General features: G+C 26.9%; 3 protein-coding genes across 6 annotated transcripts in view; 1 reads left to right on the top strand and 2 right to left on the bottom strand.

The window, feature by feature from the left end:
* LOC119605388 (cyclin-dependent kinase 11.1) overlaps window positions 1-5848 on the top strand; it is a 34468-nt gene extending 28620 nt beyond the window's left edge. For 2 of the 4 annotated variants that reach the window (XM_037958458.1, XM_037958459.1), the window contains one exon: window positions 5381-5848. In XM_037958458.1, the coding sequence (XP_037814386.1) occupies window positions 5381-5637 (257 nt within the window). In that variant the 3' untranslated portion in view covers window positions 5638-5848. Of the gene's footprint in view, window positions 1-1637; window positions 1678-5380 lie in introns of those variants that run through there. The other 2 variants (XM_037958460.1, XM_037958461.1) reach the window with 1 other exon arrangement.
* A 10215-nt stretch (window positions 5849-16063) lies between these two features.
* Window positions 16064-21107, bottom strand: LOC119605392. The gene is made up of 3 exons (XM_037958467.1): window positions 19482-21107; window positions 19349-19420; window positions 16064-18301 (listed from the first exon to the last, which is right to left on the bottom strand). Exons 1-3 carry the CDS (start codon window positions 20716-20718, stop codon window positions 17097-17099), a joined length of 2514 nt encoding a protein of 837 aa, XP_037814395.1. The 5' UTR covers window positions 20719-21107; the 3' UTR covers window positions 16064-17096.
* A 911-nt stretch (window positions 21108-22018) lies between these two features.
* Window positions 22019-22780, bottom strand: LOC119605395 (leucine-rich repeat-containing protein 58). The gene is made up of 2 exons (XM_037958471.1): window positions 22545-22780; window positions 22019-22482 (listed from the first exon to the last, which is right to left on the bottom strand). The coding sequence occupies exons 1-2, from the start codon at window positions 22743-22745 to the stop codon at window positions 22114-22116; spliced, it is 570 nt and encodes a 189-aa protein (XP_037814399.1). The 5' UTR covers window positions 22746-22780; the 3' UTR covers window positions 22019-22113.
* Window positions 22781-22841: the final 61 nt, after the last annotated feature.

The following is a 22841-nucleotide window of genomic DNA, read 5'->3' on the forward strand; positions in this document are numbered from 1 at the left end:
TAGACTTTAGACTATAGACTTTAGACTAGACTATAGACTAGACAAGACTATAGACTAGACTTGACTATAGATAAATAAAAATAATTACTATAGACTAGACTATAGACTAGATTATAGACTAGACTGTGGACTAGACTATAGACTAAAATATAGACTAGACTATAGACTAGATTCTAGACTTGACTATAGACTAGACTCTAGACTAAACTCTAGACTAAACTCTAGACTAGACTCTAGACTAGACTGTAGACCAGACTATAGACCAGACTATATACTAGACTATAGACTAGACTTTAGACTATAGACTAGACTATAGACTAGACTATAGACTAGACTATAGACTAGACTATAGACTAGACTATAGACTAGACTATAGACTAGACTATAGACTAGACTATGGACTAGACTATAGACTAGACTATAGACTAGACTATAGACTAGACTATAGACTAGACTACAGACTAGACTATAGACTAGACTATACTCTAGACTACACTCTAGACTACACTATAGACTAGACTCTAGACTAGACTGTAGACCAGACTATAGACCAGACTATAGACTAGACTATATACTAGACTATAGACTAGACTTTAGACTATAGACTAGACTATAGACTAGACTATAGACTAGACTATAGACTAGACTATAGACTAGACTATAGACTAGACTATAGACTAGACTATAGACTAGACTATAGACTAGACTATAGACTAGACTATGGACTAGACTATAGACTAGACTATAGACTAGACAATGGACTAGACTATAGACTAGACTATAGACCAGACTATAGACTAGACTATATACTAGACTATAGACTAGACTTTAGACTATAGACTAGACTATAGACTAGACTATAGACTAGACTATAGACTAGACTATAGACTAGACTATAGACTAGACTATAGACTAGACTATGGACTAGACTATAGACTAGACTATAGACTAGACTATAGACTAGACTATAGACTAGATTATAGACTAGACTGTGGACTAGACTATATAATAGGATATAGACTAGACTATAGACTAGATTCTAGACTTGACTATAGACTAGACTCTAGACTAGACTATAGTCTACACTATAAACTAGACTATAGACTATACTATAGACTACACCATAGACTAGACTACACTATATACTAGACTACAGACTAGACTCTAGACTAGACTACAGACTAGACTATACTCTAGACTACACTATAGACTAGACTGTGGACTTTTTTAAAACAAAATTATCCATACCTGATTTGACATAAAACAATGATACCAAATGTTCCCTAGTTAGCATTTCTCTTTCCACAAGCATTTGGCAACATTGCTTTTAAGTAAAGTAGTGATGTCAAATGTTTGTTTTTAAGTAACAAGTTTTAATTTGTTTTTAAATAGAATTTTGTTAGAATTTCTTAATTTTATTAACGCATGCTATAAAATTTGTGTGTGTCTAAATGTTTATTTAGTAAATTTTGGTTGTGGTTGTAATAAAAGTGCTTTTTTATATATAAAAAATGGTTTTTGGCTGCTTCTTTATTACACATTAGTTTTAAATGCTTTTTTTATTAAATTAATGTAAATGTTTATTTTTTATTATTTTCTATATTATTTGTATCTTTTTTTCTCTTAATTTCTTGCAGATTCATAGTGGCATAAAAATTTTATATAAAAAAATTGAAAAAAAAGAAAGAAAATAAAAAACAAAAAACTTTAAATTCAAATAGTTCTCTATACTTTTTTTCATTTATTATTATAAAACATTTATAATAATTATTTATATATATTAAAAAAAAACAACAAAATAATAATAATAATAATTTTTAAAAATTAAAAGAAAAAACAACAACAACAAACATTTAATATTAATAATTTTAATTTTTTTTAGTTGTACTACTATTTTTGGTCTTGTAATTTTTTTTTTGTTTGTGTAACAATATTATTATTTTTTTTAATAAATTACAAAATTTTAGTTTTATTATTAATAATTAATATAAATTTAATAAAAAAAAAACAAATACACATCAAAAATCTTCAAATGAATAAATTGTGTATGAATAACAAATTTTTTTTAAAAAACGAAAACTTTAAATAAAAAACAGAAAATTAGTAATAATATGGAACATTAAAAAAGCAACAACAAATTTATACTTAAAATATCTTTTGTTAAATTATTTAAAAACAACAGCAAAGAAAAAGTTTTATAAATTAATAAAAATTTAAAAAAAAATTAACAACTAAAGAAAACTGATTTAATATTTAAACTAAAGGCCTAAAATTGAGATTTAAATAAATAAATTAATAAATAAAAAATAGTTTTATTTAAAATAAATTATTGAAAAAAAGGAAAGCTAAACAAATTTTCCAGCTGCAATTGAAAACAAATTTTCCAAATTAAAAACAAGCAAATATCTCTTTAATCATGCTGTTTAACGCCTAAAGAAGATATTAATTATTATCTAAAACAAATTTCCTGTCAAATTTAATAAAACAAATTATATAAACAAAATTTTTCAATATATTTTTTTTAATTACCTAAACAAAACTTAGCTTTATTTTCAGTTAAAATTTAAATTTCTATATTTTTTTATTAAGTATAATTTTTCCTTTATTGTTTTAATTTTTTTTTATATAACGAAATTTTATTTTTAGTTAAAAACTGTTTTACAGCTTTATTTAGTTTTTTTTCTTTAATTAAAAACAAAATATAATAAAATAAAATACAATATTGTTTAAAAAAACTAAGCAAAAAAATATCTATTAAAAAATGCTTTAAATTTAGTTTAATTTCTTAAAATTATATAAAAAAAATGATTATAAAATGCAACTCTTAAGTAAACAAATATAATTAATAAATAAAAATAATTATTATTTAATATTAAAAACAAAAACAAACAAAATCTTTGGTTTATTGTGTTTATTAGGGTTTTACAACCGGAAATTTCAAGTCCATTAATAAAAAAATTTTAAAAATAGAGAAACAATTCTATAGAGGAACTATTCTATAGAAAACAATTCATATTTTAATGATTTTAACAAAAAAAAGCTTGAATTTATAATCTTCAACACTTTTAGCTTTTAAAAAAATTAAATGTTAACAACACTGCTGTAAATTAAATGTATGGCAACTCCGCTGGCTTTGTTTACAAAAAACAAACAGTGATGTAAACAAATTGAAAAAGTTGTACAAATATCTTCGTAATTCAGCTCTGGGTGAAGGAAGATCCCGTGCATCATTGCAGGTTTAGTGCTTGGCGTTGGATAACGGTACTTGCGTTACGGTTTTTCGAGTTTTACATATTAACCATTTATAACCCAACTCCAAAGTTTTATCTTAAAATTCCTTTTAAAAAGTTTTCTATAAGTTAAATAATCCAGCTAGGACTTGAAATTTCCTTCCTTTGGCAATAATTTAAAATAAAATCTAAAGTTTGTTTTAAGCATTTAAATGGAAAATATTAAATTTTTCTTTAAATAAAGCAAAACTTTCATTTTATTTAAACAGGTTAAGTTTATTTTACTATTAAAATGTTTTCTTTTTATTTCATTTTATTTCTTTAATTTTTTCAGTAACATCTGTTAATATTATTTTAAAACACCAATGTTTTCTTTTCTATTTCAGTAGTAGTTGTTTCTGTTGGTTTTGCGGTTTTGGTTTTATGTAAAATAAGTAGTAAAAGTAGTAGTTTATTAATAGTTCCCTTAATTTCTTATTTTTCCTTTAACCTTTTTTATCTTTTTTTTTGGCTGTTTTATTGAATTACTTTGTAAAAGGCATGTTTGTAATGTAAACTAAAAAATTTAAACAAAAATACTATAGTTATTACTTTTAACACACCCTATATTTTAATAAATATAAATGTTGTGGCTTAAATATAGTAAAGCATGCGTTAAAAGTATGTAGTATAAAAATGTATACATTTTTAAAGAGAATTTTTAGGTTAGCTGACTTTAAACGCCTTAAGGTTTATAAGTTTTTCATATAAAATTTAAACTCAGTTATAATTATTCTTTAATCATGTAAAATTTTACAAAAATCGGCTAAGAAATTACGAATTTATTGCCATTTATCTGTAAATAACAGAAAAAAGTATTGTTATTTAGCGTTTTCCCGCTTTCTTTGTCTTTATATGTAGTGGCAATACTGTCAACTAGAACTATTATGTGGCAATTCCATTTCCAAAGTAAATAAACTTTCTTATTACATAAAATTTGTTAAAATTACAAAAATTACAAGATTTTTACATTAAATTACATAATAAAAGCCCCTTGACTTTTCAATTTATTGCCAAAAGGTTCAAACGGTGCTAACATTTAGCGGTTTATCACCTCATTTTTATTTATAGATAGTGTTAAGAAAAAACTCAAAACAGTTGTATAAACAAAGTCTATTTATGAGAAATTTTTAACCTAAAATTTGTTAAAATTATTAAAATAAGTCGTTTCTAAGTGAAATTAAAACATAATTTCACTTATTGCCTATTTTATTCAACAATAATCCATACATTAGGCGTTTTTTCCTTCTCTCGCTCATTTCACTATATTTTCATATATGGCAATATTGAAAACTCAAAATGTTGCCGCTGGCAACTCTTTTCAGCAAAAGTAAACAAAACGTTATTAATGTAAAAAAATTCACATATTTGCTAAAAAATTTATATTTTTGTGCAGAAAATATTTAAAATTAATATTTTCTTAAGTGATATTAATAAAAATAAACTAATTAATTGTTTAAAAGTTAATAAAAGTTCAAAAGAAACGTTTTTTAAGTGTAATTTTCATTTCACCAGTTCTAAAATTCAACAAAAGATTAAATGGCAATAAGTTAAGTTTTTTAAAATAATTTAAGTAGATAAAGCTTATAACGAGATAAGCAGGTATGCGCGACATTAGTAGTAGCTAAAGTTTCTGTTGATAACCCCTGCAGGTGAAAGAAATGAACAGGAGAAATCTTTAACAGCGTTCGCACGGAGTCTTTCTAAGCAATAGTTGTTTTTACGGTCCTTTACAAGGGCCGGAAAGTAGAAAAATTGAAAAAGATGCTAAGGAAAATCTTAAGAAACCAATGCAGAACTATTAGCACATGTTTGTCAGTTGCTAAATACAAAATATGAGCTGAAATCCCTGCCGGTGGTCAAAAGAAGCCTTAGTAAAGTAAATTATAGATTACATTTAGTTGGCCACAAGGAAGACTTTTAATGACAACAAAATTTTATTCCACTCGAACCTTTAAACAGTTTTCAGTAGGAAACTAACAGCTAGAATGGAAGAAATTGTAAATTGTACTTCCATTTGTGATCATATTTGTCTAAAGCATTAGCAAAACTGATTTAAAACCATTTCTCATCTATAAACTTTCGAATATTTCAAACATTTCCACTTTCAGGTTCACAATCTTCAGCGGGTAATTCAACAAATGCCTCTACATCGGGAACGTCCAGTAATAATAATGCCGCCAATGCTAACTCAGCCAGTGGCAATGGAGCAGCATCACAAAATAATGCCGGCGCCACAGCTACACAAGATTCACAGGCCAATAATGGCGGTGAGGCCGATAATGGTGCCTCAAATGCGGCAGCAAATGCAGCAGCGGCCAGTACAGGTGGCACACAAACACAACAGTCAACGACGACAATGGGTTAGCGAGATTAAACCAACACAGCCACACACATTATCAAACTGTGCAGCAGCTGAAACAACAACAGCGCCAGCTACTACTCATCATAAGGAAGAGTTACAGAATGAGGATGATGGTAATGCGTTTAATGGTTTAATATATATTAATATTAATTATAATAATAATAAAAACCCCAGATGACAAACAATTGCAATTGAGGCAATTTTTCTTCTAAAATACTTCATATTTTTTTTTAATTGAGTAAAATAATTCGAGAAAAATAAAAACAAAAAAATTTATATATTGAAAAAAAAAAAAAATACATAAAAAATTAAAAATTATAAAAATTTATAATTAATTATAATAATATTAAATATAACAATAACATATAAAAACAACAACAACTTTAAAATAAATTTAACAACTTATTTAAGTAAGAAAAACAACAACAACCAACCAACGTTTAAGATGAAAAGGAAAAACCAGGCGAAATAATCTAAAAAAACATTTAAATATAGAAAAAATATAAAATAAAAGTAAACCAATCCCTATATGAAAACAAAAAATACATTATTTATATATAAATATCTACTAAAAGAAACACGTAAAAAGCGTCTAACAAAAGAAAAACTCAAATCTCTTATAACTTTCCTTACCCTCCCTTTGGCATGTAAAAGGTTACCTAACACTCTAACCGCTAAACCTTCTCTTTAGCATGAACAACAAGATTAGGCAAACAAATAAAGGGAAAAAGTTAAACAAGAAAACACAAGTTAAGACTCTTGAAACTGGAAAAAGTTTAAACTTTAATAAAAATATAAAATTTTCCTAACAAAAACATAAAAATACTGGTTTTTATTTTCTTAATAAATTCTAAAATAAATTAGTTTTATTTCAATTTATCACAAAAATTAAATATCTTTTTAAAAATTTTTGTTTTTTACAGTTTTTAAAGAAATACTGGTTTTTCTAAAAACCCAAAAGACTTTAAATCTTTAGTTTTTGAATATAAAAACCTTTAGAAACAATTTTTTCCAGAAATATTTCACTTTTTGACAATTTTGCTAAAATACTGGTTTTTGTGAAAACCAGTATTTTTAGTTAATCAAGTAAAATTTAATTTTAAATCTTTATTTTCTGCAGAAAAAAACATTAAAAACTTATTTTCAAGAAAATTTTCAGTGTTTTTTGATAATTTTGTAAAAATACTTTTTTTTTAAACCAGTATTTCTTTTAAACAAAGTAAATTTAAGGTTTTTAAACAAAAAATTAAAGATTTTTCAAAAGAAAATTACTTCTTTAGTAGTAATTCCCTTTTTTTTTTGCCAATTTGTAAAAAATACCGGTTTTTTAAAACCCAGTATTTTTGTCATTTAAAGTAATTTTTTAAGTTTTAATTGTTAAAAACTTTTAAAGCTTTTAAATAAATTTTAAAATAAAAGATCCATTTTGGAAAATTTTTCAAAAATACTTGTTTTTTAAAAATCTAGTATTTTTAGTTTATTAAGTAAATATTACACTTAATAACAAAAAATCTATTAAAAAATTTATTTTTATTGAAAAAATTGGAAAAATTTGTTATTTTAAGAATTTAAAAAATACTGGTTTTAATAAAACCTATTTTTTCAGATTATTAAGTTTATTATTAGCTTTATATGTTAAAACACTAAAAAATCAATTTTTTTTTATAAAAATCCTTTTATTGAAAATATTTACGAAAAATACTGGTTTTTGAAAACCGTTATTTTTTATTTTTAACAAAAGAATTTTAGCTTTAAAAGGTTAAAACCTTAAAAAATGATTCTATATGAAAAACACACTATTTTAAACAAAGGTTTGAAAAATACTGGTTTTTAAAAAACCGGTATTTTAATATATATAAACTAAATTTTAAGCATTTTTTGTTTAAAATTATGAAAAAACATAGTAGCTAGAAAAAAATTGTTTTTTAAACAAAATACTGGTTTTTTAAAGAATTGTTATTTTTGGTATTTGAGGCAAAAACCTTTATTTTTGAAAATGTGTTTTAAATATTTATTTCAAATACCTGGTTTTTAGTGAAAATTCATAAATTTTTATCTTCTGTTATAATAAAAACCAGTTTTTCATGAAATTTTGTTGAAATAGTGGTTTTTCAAAAACCAGTATTTTTAAAAATTTTCACATTTTATTGAACTTTTAATCTAAAACTTTAATGTAAAAAAAGAAAGGCTGAAATAGAGTAAAAATAAAAAATACTGGTTTTGGCAAAAACCGGCATTTGCTTTAAAAACTGATTTCAAATACCGGTATTTAGATAAATAAATGAAACTTTTATAATTTGATAATGTGGTGATGCAGAAAAACTAGTATTTTTTTATTTTTTTTGATTTTCTTTAAAATAGGAGTTTTTCAAAAAAACCAGTATTTTTTTTAATTTTCGCTTTTTGAGGATTTTTGCACATAAAACTTTAATATACAAAAAAGTTAGGCTGCATTCAAATAAAAATAATAAATAGTGGTTCGGAAAAAAACCCAGTATTTTTGAAAATTTGCTTAAAATACAGAATTTAAATAACGGTATTTGAATAAAACTTTCAAAACATGATGAAAACTAGTATTTTTAGGAAATTTTGTTGATTTTCTTTAATATAGGGGTTTTTCAAAAACCAGTATTTTTAAAAATTTTCCATATTTGTTTGATTTTTCTACATAAAATGGTTTAAAATTAACTATAAATAACTTTATTTCTTAAAATTTAGTTAATATTCTTAAAAATAATGGTTTTTCAGAAAAAACAGTATTTTTAAAAAAATTCACTTTTTATTGATTTTTTTACAAAAAAAGATGGTTTAAACTGGTATAAAGTAATAAATAGGAAACTGAAACAGTAGTTGAAAATACAAAAATACTGGTCTTGAGAAAACCCAGTATTTGTTAATATTAGTTTTAAAACTGATTTTAGGCAATTTTTGCAATTTGATTATTTTATTTTTTTTAATTTAGTTTACTGATTTTGTGTATATTTTTTAGATTTAAGAGTCTTAACTTTCATTATTTATAAAAAAGAAAAATACTAAAAATATTAATAACAAAAAAGTATATAGCGAAAAACCCCTTTAATAATAAATAAAAAAATTAACTTAAAAAAACGGTTTACAGTTTATTAATCCTTAAACAAAACAAAAATCAAAACAAGTAAATTATGAGAATAAAAAAATATTATTATTAATAAAACAAACAACAACATATGGCACCATTTTTATTGATAATTATATTATAAATAAAGAAAAAAATTAAAGAAAAAACCTAAAAATAAAAACATAATGATTTGTCTGTATAACAAAATAAGAAAACAAACTTAATACTTACTACTTTAATTTTGGGAAAAAAAGCAAAAGAAAACAAAAAATTATTTAGCAAATTTATGCTCTACACAAAAACGTAAGAAAAATATTAATAAAAACAACACTTATTGTCCTATAAAAGAAAAAACAAAAAAACCTCTACTCCTCTTACAAAAAACAACAACATAAAAACAAAACCCAGCCTACATTTATTAAGAAAACAAAAACGTAGCATAGCAGTTTAATTGTAATTTAATTTAATAAATATTATATATATTTAAAAAAAATAAAAGAAAAAAATAATAAAAAATTAACAAAAAAAAAAAAAATACTTGTAGCTGCAATTCGAAAAAATAATTATAAATGAAAAAAAAACTACCACAAAAAATATTTAATAAAAACAAAATAAAAAAAGCCTATAAAAATTAAATTTAATTGCTAAATAAATTCTTTTTAGTAATAAGTGACAAAAAAAAATAAATTAAAAAAAAACTATAAAAAGAAAATTATGTTTAAAACTTATAATTTAATATTAATTAATTTTTCATTTATTTAAAATAATTTTTAATATAATTTTAAATTTAATTTTAAATTAAATTAATTTACAAAAATATCATTAAAAAAATTAAAAAAAAATTACTTAAAATTTAAATATTTTAAACAAAATTGAAAGTTTTATTAATTTTAAGCCAGTTTATACTTCTAAATAAAAAAATCTTAAAAATTCGCCAAAATACTGGTTTTTGAAAAACCCATTATTTTAAAAACTTTTCTTTTTTGGTCAAAAAACTAAGAAAAACCCTTACTAATGAAGGAAATAGCAAGTGAATATGAAAATCACTTAAAAATGAGCAAACTTAAGAAAATACTGGTTTTTGAAAAAAACAGTATTATTAAAAACTTTATATTTTTGGTGCAAAAAACTAAGAAAAACCACTAGAAATGAAGAAAATAGCATTTAATTGTAAAAATCACCTAAAATTGAGCAAACTTTAGAAAATACTGGTTTTTGAAAAACCCAGTATTTTTAAAAAAAATCCATTTTTTGCACAAAGGACCAAGAAAAACTGTTATAAACGAAGAAAATATCAAGTAATTGAGAAAATCACCTAAAAACGTGCAAAATTTAAGAAATACTGGTTTCTTGAAAAACAGTATTTTCTAAATCTTACCATTTTGGCCAAAAAAACTAAGGCAGACCATTATAAATGAAGAAAATAGCAAGTAATTGAAAAAATTACCTAAAAATGTGCAAAATTAAGAAAATACTGTTTTTTGAAGAACCCAGTATTATTAAACTTTGTATTTTCATATAAAAAAAACTAAGAAAAACCATTATAAACGAAGTAATTGAGAAAATCACCTTAAAATGTGCAAAATTAAGAAAATACTGGTTTTTTGAAAAACCCAGTATTTTTAAAAACTTTAAATTTATGACCAAAAAAACTAAAGAAACCTTAACAACCGAAGAAAATAGCAATTAAATGTAAAATTCACATGAAAATAGCAAGTTATTTGAAAAATTACCTAAAAATATGCAACATTAAGTAAATACTGGTTTTTTGAAAAACCCAGTATTTTAAAAAAAACTTTCCATTTTATAACTATACAACTGTCAAAATACTTCTAAATAAAAAATATCAAGAATTCACCAAAATTGGCACAAAAAAAAATAAAAATACTGGTTTTTCAAAAACCAATATTTTTGTAAAAATTCCTATTTCTCTATAAGAAAACCTTAAAACAATCAACATCAACAAAGTAAACTTGAAATAGTGTTTAAATTAGCAAAATTTAAAAATACTGGTTTTTGGAAAAACAGCATTTTTTGCACAATTCTCATTTTTTTATCATAAAACTTGCAAATAAAACTAGCATTTATACGGTAAAAATTTTAAAGTACTGGTTCTTAGAAAAACCGGTATTTTTAGCAAAATTCTCATTGTTGTACAATAAAGTTGGTTTTAGGAAAAACCGGTATTTTTGAAATAAATTCTTATTTTTGTGTTAGAAAACTCACAACAATCAATAAAATCAACTAATTTTACAAATTGAGCATAAATTAAGAAATACTGGTTTTAAGAATAACCAGTATTTTGGAAAATTTGCTATTTTTTGCTAGAAAACTATAGAAAATAATTATTTTTGAGTTAGAAAACTCATAACGATCTATAAAATCAACTTATTTTACAAATTAAGTATAAATAAGAAAATACCGGTTTTTCGGAAAACCAGTATTTTTGAAAATTTCTTTATTTTTATACAAGAAAACTATAGAAATTCTTTAAAATGAAAATAAATTACAAGAAAATGTGAAAATTAAGAAATACTGGTTTTTAGAAAAACCGGTATTTTTGAAAAAATTACCCTTTTTCAGCAATAAAATTATAGAAAATCATTATAATGAAAGAAAATTACAAGAAAATGTAAAAATTAAGAAATACTGGTTTTTGAAAAAAACAGTATTTTTGAAAATTTCTTATTTTTGAATAAGAAAACTTTGAATTATAAAGTTTAACAGAGAATTTTTGCTTAAAATTAAGAGAATTTTAAGTTTTTCTTTCAAAATCAACTGTTTTTAAACATTTTAATTTATTTTTTTATAAAAAAGTTAAATAATAATTTATTTATATATCATTTTCTAATTTAATATTTTAATTTTAAAATAGTAAAACCTTATTTAACAATTAACAATATATATATACTTTATATATAAAAATAAATAAAATATATATAAATATTTAACTTTAAACAAATAAATAAAAAAACAAAATAAAATTCCTTTACTTTTCATACAAACATTAAGAAAAAACACAAAAAAATAATTAATAAATAAATTAATTTATAATTATTTTGTCCTACTTCCTGTTTTCTTGTTCCCTTCCTTGAAAAATAAAATTTGTTTGTATAAAAAACAAAAAAAGAAGAAAAATCATAATAAAACCTTAAAAAATAAATTAGTTACATATTTGTTTAAAACATATTTTTTATGATTAATAAATTTAATAATAATAAAATAAACAAAATAATAATTTAGTTTATTTGTTTAACATTTTAATAATAATTTTTCTTCATTATCATTATTATAAATAATTTAATAATTAAAAAAAAAAAACCCGCAAATACTAAAAATCTTTAACCTTAAAAAAAAATTAAGCAAAATACAACAAAATTTTCTTTTAGCAATTAATTAATTTTCGAATTTTTTGTTTTAAACGCAAAAACTTTAAAAACAAGTAAAATAAAATAAAACAAAATGTTGTCGGGCAATGTCATAAACAAAATGCTATTTATTATATTTAAATAAAAAAAGTAAACAAAAAATAACAACAAGAACAACAAAATAACATTTAACAACAAAAAACTCATATAAAATAATATAAAAATAATAAGAAAAACAAACAACAACAACAACAAACAAAACAAGTAAACTTTACTTATGTTAGTTAATCGTAAAAATGAGAAGAAAAACAACCATCAATAAAACAAATAAAAATTTAAAAAAATAAAAAAACAAATCGTGAGTTTTAATTAATAAAAACATATAACAATGGCAACCCTTAGTAAGTCTAGTCTATAGTTTAGTCTATAGAATAGTCTATGCTCTAGTGTATAATCTAATCTAAAGTATAGTCTCATCTAGTTTGTAGTACAGTCTAATCTAGTATGTAGCTTAGTGTTTTGTCTAATCTATATTATAGTCTAATCTAGTCTGTAGACTAGTGTTTTGTCTAATCTATAGTCTAGTCTATAATAAAGTCTAATCTAGTCTGTAGCCTAGTGTTTAGTCTATAGTCTTCTAGATAGTGTAGTATATAGTCTACTAGATAGTCTAGTCTATAGTCTAGTCTATAGTCCAGTCTATAGTCTAGTCTATAGTCTAGTCTATAGTCTATACTCTAGTCTATAGTCTAGTCTATAATCTAGTCTATAGTCTAGTCTATAGCTTAGAATATAGCCTAGTCTTTAATTAGTCTTTATTCTAGCAATAGTCTAATCTAGTCTATACTTTAGTGTATATTCTAATCTAGTTTATACTTTAGTGTATATTCTAATCTAGTCTATACTTTGGTGTATATTCTAATCTAAAGTATAGTATAATCTAGTTTGTAGCCTAGTGTTTAGTCTAGTATTTAGTCTAGTCTATAGTATAGTATAATCTAGTCTGTAGCCTAGTGTTAAGTCTATAGTCTAATCTATAGTCTTTGCTATAATCTAATCTATAATCTAAGCTATAGTCTAATCTATAGTCTAGTCTATAGCCTAGTCTATAGTATAGTATAGTCAATAGTCTAGTATATAGTATAGTCTATAATCTAGTTTATAGTCTAGTCCACAGTCTAGTCTATAGTCTGGCCTATAGTCTAGTGTATAGTCTAGTTTATAGTCTAGTCTACTCTACACTTCAGTCTGTGGAATAGTCTATATTCTAGTGTATACTCTAGTCTATATTTTAGCCTATAATCTAGTCTATATTATAGTCTAATCTACTCTGTAGTCTAGTGTATAGTCTAGTATTTAGTGTAGTCTATAGTCTAGCCTATAATCTACTCTAGTCTATGTCTAGTTTACAGTTTCTACAGTTTAGTCTAGTCTATAGTCTAGTTTACAGTTTCTACAGTTTAGTCTAGTCTATAGTCTAGCTTATAGTATAGTCTATAGTCTAGTCTATAGTCTAGTCTATAGTCTAGTCTATAGTCTAGTCTATAGTCTAGTCTATAGTCTATAGTCTAGTCTATAGTCTAGTCTATAGTCTAGTCTATAGTCTAGTCTATAGTCTAGTCTATAGTCTAGTCTATAGTCTAGTCTATAGTCTAGTCTATAGTCTAGTCTATAGTCTAGTCTATAGTCTAGTCTATAGTCTAGTCTATAGTCTAGTCTATAGTCTAGTCTATAGTCTAGTCTATAGTCCAGTCTATAGTCTAGTCTATAGTCTAGTCTATAGTCTAGTCTATAGTCTAATCTATAGCCTAGTCTATAGTCTAGTCTATAGTCTAGTCTATAGTCTTGTCTATAGTCTAGTCTATAGTCTAGTCTAAAGTCTAGTCTAAAGTCTAGTCTATAGTCTAGTCTAAAGTCTAGTCTATAGTCTAGTCTAAAGTCTAGTCTATAGTCCAGTCTATAGTCTATGGTCTTGTCTATAGTCTAGTCTATAGTCTAGTCTGTAGTCTAGTCTATAGTCTAGTCTATAGTCTAGTCTATAGTCTAGTCTATAGTCTAGTCTATAGTCTAGTCTATAGTATAGTCTATGGTCTAGTCTATAGTCTAGTCTATAGTCTAGTCTATGGTCTAGTCTATAGTCTAGTCTATAGTCTAGTCTATGGTCTGGTCTATAGTCTAGTCTATAGTCTAGTCTATAGTCTAGTCTATAGTCTAGTCTATAGTTCAGTCTATACTCTAGTCTATAGTCTAGTCTACAGTCTAGTCTATAGTGTAGTCTAGTCTATACTCTAGTCTATAGTCTAGTCTACAGTCTAGTCTATAGTGTAGTCTAGTCTAGTCTATAGTCTAGTCTAAAATCTATAGCCAAGTCTATATTTTAGTCTATGCAATAGTCTATACTCTAGTCTATGCAATAGTCTATACTCTAGTCTATGCAATAGTCTATACTCCAGTGTATAATCTAGTCTATATTCTAGCAATAGTCTAATCTAGTGTTTAGTCTATAGTCTAGTCTAAAGCCTAGTCGATAGTCTAGTCGATAATCTAATCGATAGTCTAGTCTATAGTCCAGTATATAGTCTGGTATATAGTCTAGTCTATTGTCTAGTCTATAGTCTAGTCTATTCTATAGTCTGGTCAATAGTCTAGTCTATAGTCTAGTCTATAGTCTGGTCTATAGTCTAGTTTATAGTCTGGTCTCTAGTCTAGTCTATAGTCTAGTCTATAATCTAGTCTATAGTCTAGTCTATAGTCTAGTCTATAGTCTAGTTTATAGTCTAGTCTATAGTCTAGTCTGTAGTCTAGTCTATAGTCTAGTCTATAGTCTAGTCTATAGTCTAGTCTATAGTCTAGTCTATAGTCTAGTCTATAGTCTAGTCTATAGACTAGTCTAATTATGTCTGTAGCCTAGTATATAGACTAGTCTAATTAAGTCTGTAGCCTAGTATATAGGCTAGTATGTAGTCTTGACTATAATCTAGTACAACGGTTGCCAAATGTTGAGCAAGGTAATCAAGTTTCAATGCCCATATCTCAGGAACCGTTTTAGATATTTACATGAAACTATCTGCATATGAAAGCTAAGGAATTAAACATTCACATCGATATACTTTGCTTCTCAAAAAACAACCGAATTAGTGGAAAATAGTGGTATTTAGTTTACGCCCACTTTTTTCATCGTAGAATGGGCGTGGCAGCATTTTTTGTTTCTAGAAAACTAATCCTCATTTTTTTAGCTATCTACCAGCCAAATTTCATTCAATTATCTATAAGAACCACCGAGATATTAAACAAAAACCAAAATACCTTTTAAACCACAAAAAGCGAAAAACTAAAATTTCAAAAAATTCGTTTAACACCAGGTCACCAGAAGTTGTTAGTAGGTGAATTTCTGTTGAAGATTTTCTTTAAATTGCTATAACTCGAAAACCGTAAGAGGTATTTGAATAAATGTTTCACCATCTGATAGTTTGGAATTTTGGCTAAATGATGAGCAACCTTTGGCCTGCCTAGCAGTACAATTTAATAGCTAAAAAATGCTAGCTAAAGTTTAAACACTAATATCTCGTGATATAATTAACTTATGGAAATTTTTAATAGCTTATGGGAATCTGGAATTCTTATTTTATTAATCTACCAAGTTTTATTTCAATATCTGTAATATTTTTGGAGATATAGAACAATCTGTCAAACCATCTGCCGTCGCATTTTGTGATAATTTACTACTTCAAGGTAAAGTTTCAATGCCTTTAACTCAGGAACCTTTTGGGATATTTACATGGAACAAACTGCATATGAAAGCTAAGGAATTCTGCTTCACCATAGATATAAGCCGATAGGTCTCAAATCCTTCAGCGTGTGGATGGATAGCCTTCGAAAACTAGATTAATAAATTGTTCCTCGATTACTGCGAAACATTTGTTATATTATTTAAAACTGAAATAAAACAATACATATACATACACGTTTTTGTCCATTAAATTAACATTTAATTCAATATTGTCATTTTGTTTTAAGATTCGGGTCAATGTTAAACAACTGTTTAAATGAAATAATTTAAATTTATGTTAAAGCTGAAAGGAGTAGTTACAAATTATACGAGATTATAGGCAAAATTTATAAAATATGGATCAATTACTCGATTTTTTTATTTATAAACTTAAATTAATGAGGAAGTACTTATATGATCAAGTTATGTTGGAAATAAAAAAAGTTGTTAAACAATTTAAATTAAATCTGTTATAAACTATAGTCAATTGGACCATATATCAATTAATAAACTAGTCCATAGGTTAGGCCATAGACAAGACTGTAGACTATTCCAAAGACTAGTTCATAGACAAGACCGTAGACTATTCCATTGACTAGACAATATACTAATTAATGGAGTAGTCCGTAGACTAGTCAATAGAGTAGTTCATAGACTAGTCAATAGAAAAGTCCATTGACTAGTCCATCGCCTAGTCAATAAGCTAGTCCATAGACTATTCCAAAGACTCTTCTATAGACTATCTCGTAGTCTATTTCATAGACTAGACAATGGACTAGCCATAGTCCGTAGACTATTCCATATACTAGACAATATACTAATTAATAGAGTACTCCATAGACTAGTCAATAGAGTAGTTTATAGAGTAGTTCATAGACTAATCAATAGAAAAGCCCATTGAGTAGTCCATAGTCTAGTCAATAAACTAGACTTGTCTGTAGACTATCCCGTAGTCTATTCCATAGACTAGACAATAGACTAGTCCGTAGACTAGCCATAGTCTAGTCAATAAACTAGTCTATAGAAAAGTCCATAAACTAGTCCATAGACTAATCAATAGCCTATCAATAGCCAATAGCCAAACCTATGGACGTTAGTCCACAGGAATAAGAATTATGGTAACTTGACTTCTACTAACGTTCAACATTTAGGAATGGATTCAAACATTATTGATAAATTAATAGTAAATAAAAAGTAAATCCTGTCAAATCACTATTTCTAACCTTCATCAACGTCTTAAACCACCACGCCCATAAAATTTCGTTGCAGTAGGCAGAGGAGCTTGAGTTTTTTGACCATACTGACGTTGATGCGTGGAAGATCTACTACTGCTATCATTGCCATACGAACGTGCCTGCGAATAGGCCTCATGGGGAGCAGATCTGCCATGAGAGGGTTGAGCAAAAGCCGAATATCTAGAATCATATGTTGCTGAAGATGATGATGATGATGAACCAGCACCATTATCTTTTGCAATTCTTTGAGAGTACACCGCTGACTTGGCTCTAGGATCATTAATGGAAAATTGTGTACCATCGGCTCCTCGAACACTTTGTATGGTCAGCTGGGGAGCTGGCTCCCTTTGTGGTTGAACATTACCTCTACGTCGCGAAGGACTAGTATTGGTTGTGGTGGTCGTGGTATAATTATTTATAGCCTGAGTTTGTGGCGTTGACAAGGCGGAGGGAATTTGTGATATTTTATATATATCCACTATTTGCATTTGGACTTTATACATTTCCATGGCATTGCTGGCATTGGCATTAGGTTGTCGTATCAATTCGGCAAATTGGTGTATGGCCATTAATTGATTCTCATTAAGATCACGTATAATATTCATGATGGGTGAATCATCATCTTGATGTATATTCTCGGTAGGCGATTGTGTCTCTAGTGTCTGACAGCCTATACTATAGACATTGGGTTCCACTTGTATAGCTATGTCATAACCTTTTGCCTTACGCTGCATATCAAATTCCTCCAGATCATCTGTTTGGGTCATGGCATTACAGTATAACGATGAGCTGGTTTCTATTAATTCCTCTTCTTCGTCATTTTCCGTTGGCTCCTTATTGCCCGGCTCCTGTTTGACTTTTTTCAATTTGGCTGGGATTTTAATGGTTTTCAATTTGTTATGTATAAACTGGGCATCACAGCCTACTAGTTTTGCCACTTTGGCGGCATGTGTAGGAAGAGCAGCTAAACCCCATTCCTCCATGTTGAAACGGGTGATATGTGAATTGAATTTATAACTAACATTGTTGATTGTGTGCAGGGGAGAACGATTTTCATAGATTTGTTGCTGAACATAAGAATGGCTGGTGGGCAATTTGCGTACCGTGGAAACGAAGGGAAAGGTAGAGAAAATATTGGATTCTTCATCGCCAGCAGAATCTTTGAGATGTTGCAGCAAGGCAGTGGCACGTCTGACAGCTAAGCAAATAAAAAATAACAAAAATTTTAAATAATTTACTCTACATAAATCTTGAAATTAAAAATATACACATTTTGTTCAAGTAACCATTCATTTTTAAAACGGTTACTTTTTTTAAATAAGAAAAAATCCTAAAAAATTTTCTAGTTTTGTATTTAAAACTCAATAAAATAAAATTGTATGAAAAAATTTCAATAAAAAAGTGGTTACTTTTTAAAATATTAAGCGGTTACTCTTGGAAAATTGCACTAAAATCAAATTTTATTTACTAATTTACTTTATATTCATCAAAAAATTCTAAATACAAAATTTTGGAAGAGTAACCACTTATTTGTAAAACGGTTACTTTTCTGTAATTATAGAAAAATCTTGAAAAAATCTGCAGAATTGCTATTAAAATAAAAAAGTATGGTAAACAATGAAAAAAGATGGATAAAAAAGTGGTTACTTTATAAAATATTAAGCGGTTACTCATGAAAAATTGCGCTAAAATCAAATTTATTAACTACTTTACTTTATATTCGTCTGCAAATTCAAAATACATAAATTTGGATGAGTAACCACTTACTTGTAAAACGGTTACTTTTCTTCAATTATAAAAAAATTTCAAAATTTTTTGCAGAATTGCTATTAAAACGAAAAATGATTCTATGTTATGAAAAAATATCAATAAAAATGTGGTTACTTTTTAAAATATCAAGCGGTTACTCTTGAAAAATTACGCTAAAATCCAAAATTATTAACTAATTCACTTTTAATTCCTCAACAAATTCAAAATACATAAATTTTTATGAGCAACCACTTATTTGTAAAACGGTTACTTTTCTTCAATTATGGAAAAATCTGAAAAAAATCTACAGGATTTCATTTAAAATGCAAAATCAGTCTATTTAATGGAAAAATACGGATAAAAATGTGGTTATTTTATAAACTACTAAGTGGTTACTCTTGAAGAATTCAACTAAAATCAAAATTTGTTAAATAATTTTCTTTATACAAGTATAGTATTACAAAACGCTCATTTTTGTACAAGTTTTTTCTCTTACCTCTTTCTCTCTTTTGCTTTGGCGTTAAAACCTCCTCAATGTCTTCCACATTTTCTACAAAATTTGTACTCTCTATAATAAAAACAAAAAATTTAAAATATTACTTAAAATTTCCAGCTTAATATTCAAATACCAGTTGGATTATTATCCGTATAGTTGCTGATAGCTTCCGTTTTTACTCTAATATTTTGATCCACTCTTAGACCATCCTCTATATACTGCCTATTAAAAATATTAGTTGAAGCTGCTGTTGTTTTTGTTTCTTGGCGTGGAGGAGGTGAATTTCTACTACGTTTAATTTTATCATGATTTGTGTTATCACCAACATCTTGATGCTGTTTCTCTTTAGTTTTATTATTTGAGGGCGAGACGGATCTAGATCTAGAACGTTTTCTTGACTTCTTTTTGGATTTCTTTTGTTTTTTACGTTTATTGCGTTTTTCTTTTTGTAATCTTTTCAATTCCTTTAAACGATCTGAATATTTTTCTTCTAACTCATTATTTCTAGCCTCTTCAATTCTTTCCTTTAACTTATCTTGTAGTAAATCATCAAAGAAATCGGCCGGTATATTTTCATCTTCACTATCATCCTCACTATTGCTGGAAACTTCTCCTGATTCTCTTTTGGTTTCTTTCGACTCTAAAAGATCATTAAAATAATCACTGGGTAGAGAAGAGGAATCTTCATTGTAATCTGGGGGAGTGGAAAACTCGGTTTTTACTCTAAGGCGATTTATGGCCGCTAAAGATATTCTTGGAGTGGCTATGCCATCTGCTAGACTATCTGTAGTAGTTACGGATGATATTAAGGGGGGCGGAGGTGGTGGTGATATGTCAGTTTCCATATTTTCACTTTCTTTATTTTGAGAATCCGGCTGAGGCGAAGGCTCGCGTCGTGGTGTTTGTGGTATAAGGGAAAACTCTGTTTTTACTCTTAAGCGAGGTCGTACAGGAGCTATAGGAGTGGCCAGACCATCTAGATAGGCATCAAGCGCAGATTTAGCTGTATTATCTGTTACAGAGTTAGTTGTGGGCATTTGAAAGGAATCTCCATTTACTGCTTCCATTGTTGGAAAATTGCTTAATAATCTAGTAGTTTCCAAATCGCTGGGTTGGGCAGCTTTCGAAGTATTATCTTTATCAGGAGTCTTTGACAAAGGCATATCATAATCCACAACATGAGCCTCCTCTAAGTCCGTTTCGGCTTTTACTTTTACCCCTTGTGTATCAGTTGGAATTTTTGCCATTTTATTGGCCTCTTGGTTGGCTGTTTCTTGAGTTTGTATTGGTGGTATGATCTCCACCTCTGGTACTCTCTGATTGTTATCATTCTGTTCAATATCTGTTGGCTCTGTTTTAACTGTTGGCATGTGAGTATCTTCACTATCATTTGTTGTCTGTGGTCCTATGGGCGAAAGGGTGGTCTTTCGGGTGTGGCTCTTGAATCTTCCTCATCTTCTTCCATTTGTGCTACACATGTTTGCATTTCTTCACTCATTTTTTCCAAATTGTTTAAAATAATGCACTTTCGTTAATAAATGCATCGACATTTGTTTGAATACATCAGCTGTTAAACAAACTCCTGATTCAAGTATTGAAATTATTGCCGGCTATAAATTTATAAAGCCAACGGCGTAAAAACTTATTTGTATTAAGGATAATAGCCTTATTTGTATTAAATTATATTAAAAATGTTCGACGATATTATTTTCGTTGTTTTATTATTGTTCTTTGCTAAAATTTAACAATTTAATTATTTGCTTAGTTTGTTTCGAATAAACAGACGCCGTTATTTTTACAGTCAATAGACGGCGTTGCGAAATTTGTTTACCTTTGGTATCTGTAATAATAACAACAGCTCAGTAATGAAATTTAGCGTTTTTTTTTTTGCTGTAAAAACATTTGGTGTGTTAATAAATATATTTTAAAGTATAGTTTTTATTACAAATAAGTAATAAAATATAATTTCCTAAGAGTTCAGTGATTTTTCCCATAACATTTAAATAATTTATTAGGCGATTTTGTTTTCTAGCACGTTTTGTTATAAAGAAAGCGTAGGCCATTTCAACAGCTGATTGTTTTTTTGCCCATGGAAATTTAGCCCGAAGTTGTCAAACTCAATATAAAAAAAAATTCTCTATCAAACCCGACGCTGTCAAACTACATATATAAAAAATTTCATGAATTCGCCGCAAAATGAAATGACTTCACCTTATAGTCTATTCGCCTAGGCGTAGGCATTACTATAATTACAAAATTTAATGCAAGTGAGGCCGTTGCTACATTACATTAAGGGTGAACCGGTACTATTAAAACAAAACTAAGGCAATACGAGGAAAAAAGTTGCAGTAAATGGAAATACACGTTATTTTTTAATATTTTCAATTATTTAACCATAATTTCATGAAACTTAAACTTAAGAGGGAAATGTTAACCCTTAAAATGGTACTTTCATTAATTATAGAAAATTTGCAAAAAAAATCCTTTAGTTTTGTAAAAATTGCTTTCAATTTAGAAAACACTAGTTACTTTGTTAAATTTTTAACGATTACTCGTGTAAATTTAGAATAAAATTAAATGAAATAACTTAAACTTAATAATATCTAGAAGCAAAATTTAGACAAAAATTGGTTTAACTTTTCCCTCATTTAATAAAAAAAATCCACAAAATTTCAAACTTTTGCACCAGTTTTCTTTAAATTTATTAATAGTTTTATAAAAAAAGTATAAAAAAATTATAAAAGTTATAAAAAGACCAAACTCTTTCAACCCAATAACACCTTACGCATCATATAACCACTGGCATTATTGCTGGAGTGAGGTCTAGGCGGTTCCTCATGTTCTATACACTTCGAAGAACATAGATATTGCAACAAAGGTACCCGATATTTGCCACAAAAATCTACAAACTTAATATGTTCTACACGATTATCGAAGAAAACACCTTTGCAGTTGGGATTAACACAACAATTGGCACAACTTAAATATTCCAAAGTGGTCTGGGGCACATCACCGGGACCCACTTCAATGCCCGACGACTTAACAATGCGTGCAGCCAGTTCCATAAGTGTAGGAGGATTGAGAGCCATATCCTGAACGAAACGCACAACCAAAGGATTATCGCGTAGACTTAGCTGTAAGAAAAGAAATTTAGAATTTTTAATAAAATATTAAAACTTTAGTTTCTCATAAATACCTCTGCCAAATTTTTCAGGGCCACTATATCTTTGGGCAAATGTTTCAAGCGATTTTTGTGCAGCAGCAAAGATTTGAGATTTTTCAAGCGTGCTATGCTAGTGGGTAGATTTTCAATAAGATTATCACATAAAACCAAGGCCTGCAACTGGCTTAAAACACCCACTGCCTCAGGCACCTCGGTTATCAAATTGCCACCCATAGACAAGACCTGAAGGCTGTTGATAATAAAGAAATAAAATTAGTTTTTGCTCAAATAACTCAAATTATTAAGTTTTTAATCTATAAAAGTTATCAC

This window comes from Lucilia sericata, unplaced genomic scaffold (genome assembly GCF_015586225.1).
Source record: "Lucilia sericata isolate MDLA Ls3-8-SP2 unplaced genomic scaffold, ASM1558622v1 Contig000481F_arrow, whole genome shotgun sequence".
NCBI lineage: Eukaryota > Metazoa > Arthropoda > Insecta > Diptera > Calliphoridae > Lucilia > Lucilia sericata.

What these genes read in the sequence shown, in the direction of transcription:
- LOC119605392 (XM_037958467.1), bottom strand. Translation starts at nt 20,718, where the DNA reads ATGCCAACAGTTAAAACAGAGCCAACAGATATTGAACAGAATGATAAC. An exon ending in TACGGATAATAATCCAACTG is followed by an intron (nt 19,421 to 19,481) that starts GTATTTGAATAT and finishes TTTTTATTATAG; the next exon opens with AGAGTACAAATTTTGTAGAA. An exon ending in AAAGCAAAAGAGAGAAAGAG is followed by an intron (nt 18,302 to 19,348) that starts GTAAGAGAAAAA and finishes TTATTTGCTTAG; the next exon opens with CTGTCAGACGTGCCACTGCC.
- LOC119605395 (XM_037958471.1), bottom strand. Translation starts at nt 22,745, where the DNA reads ATGGGTGGCAATTTGATAACCGAGGTGCCTGAGGCAGTGGGTGTTTTA. An exon ending in CCCTGAAAAATTTGGCAGAG is followed by an intron (nt 22,483 to 22,544) that starts GTATTTATGAGA and finishes CTTTTCTTACAG; the next exon opens with CTAAGTCTACGCGATAATCC.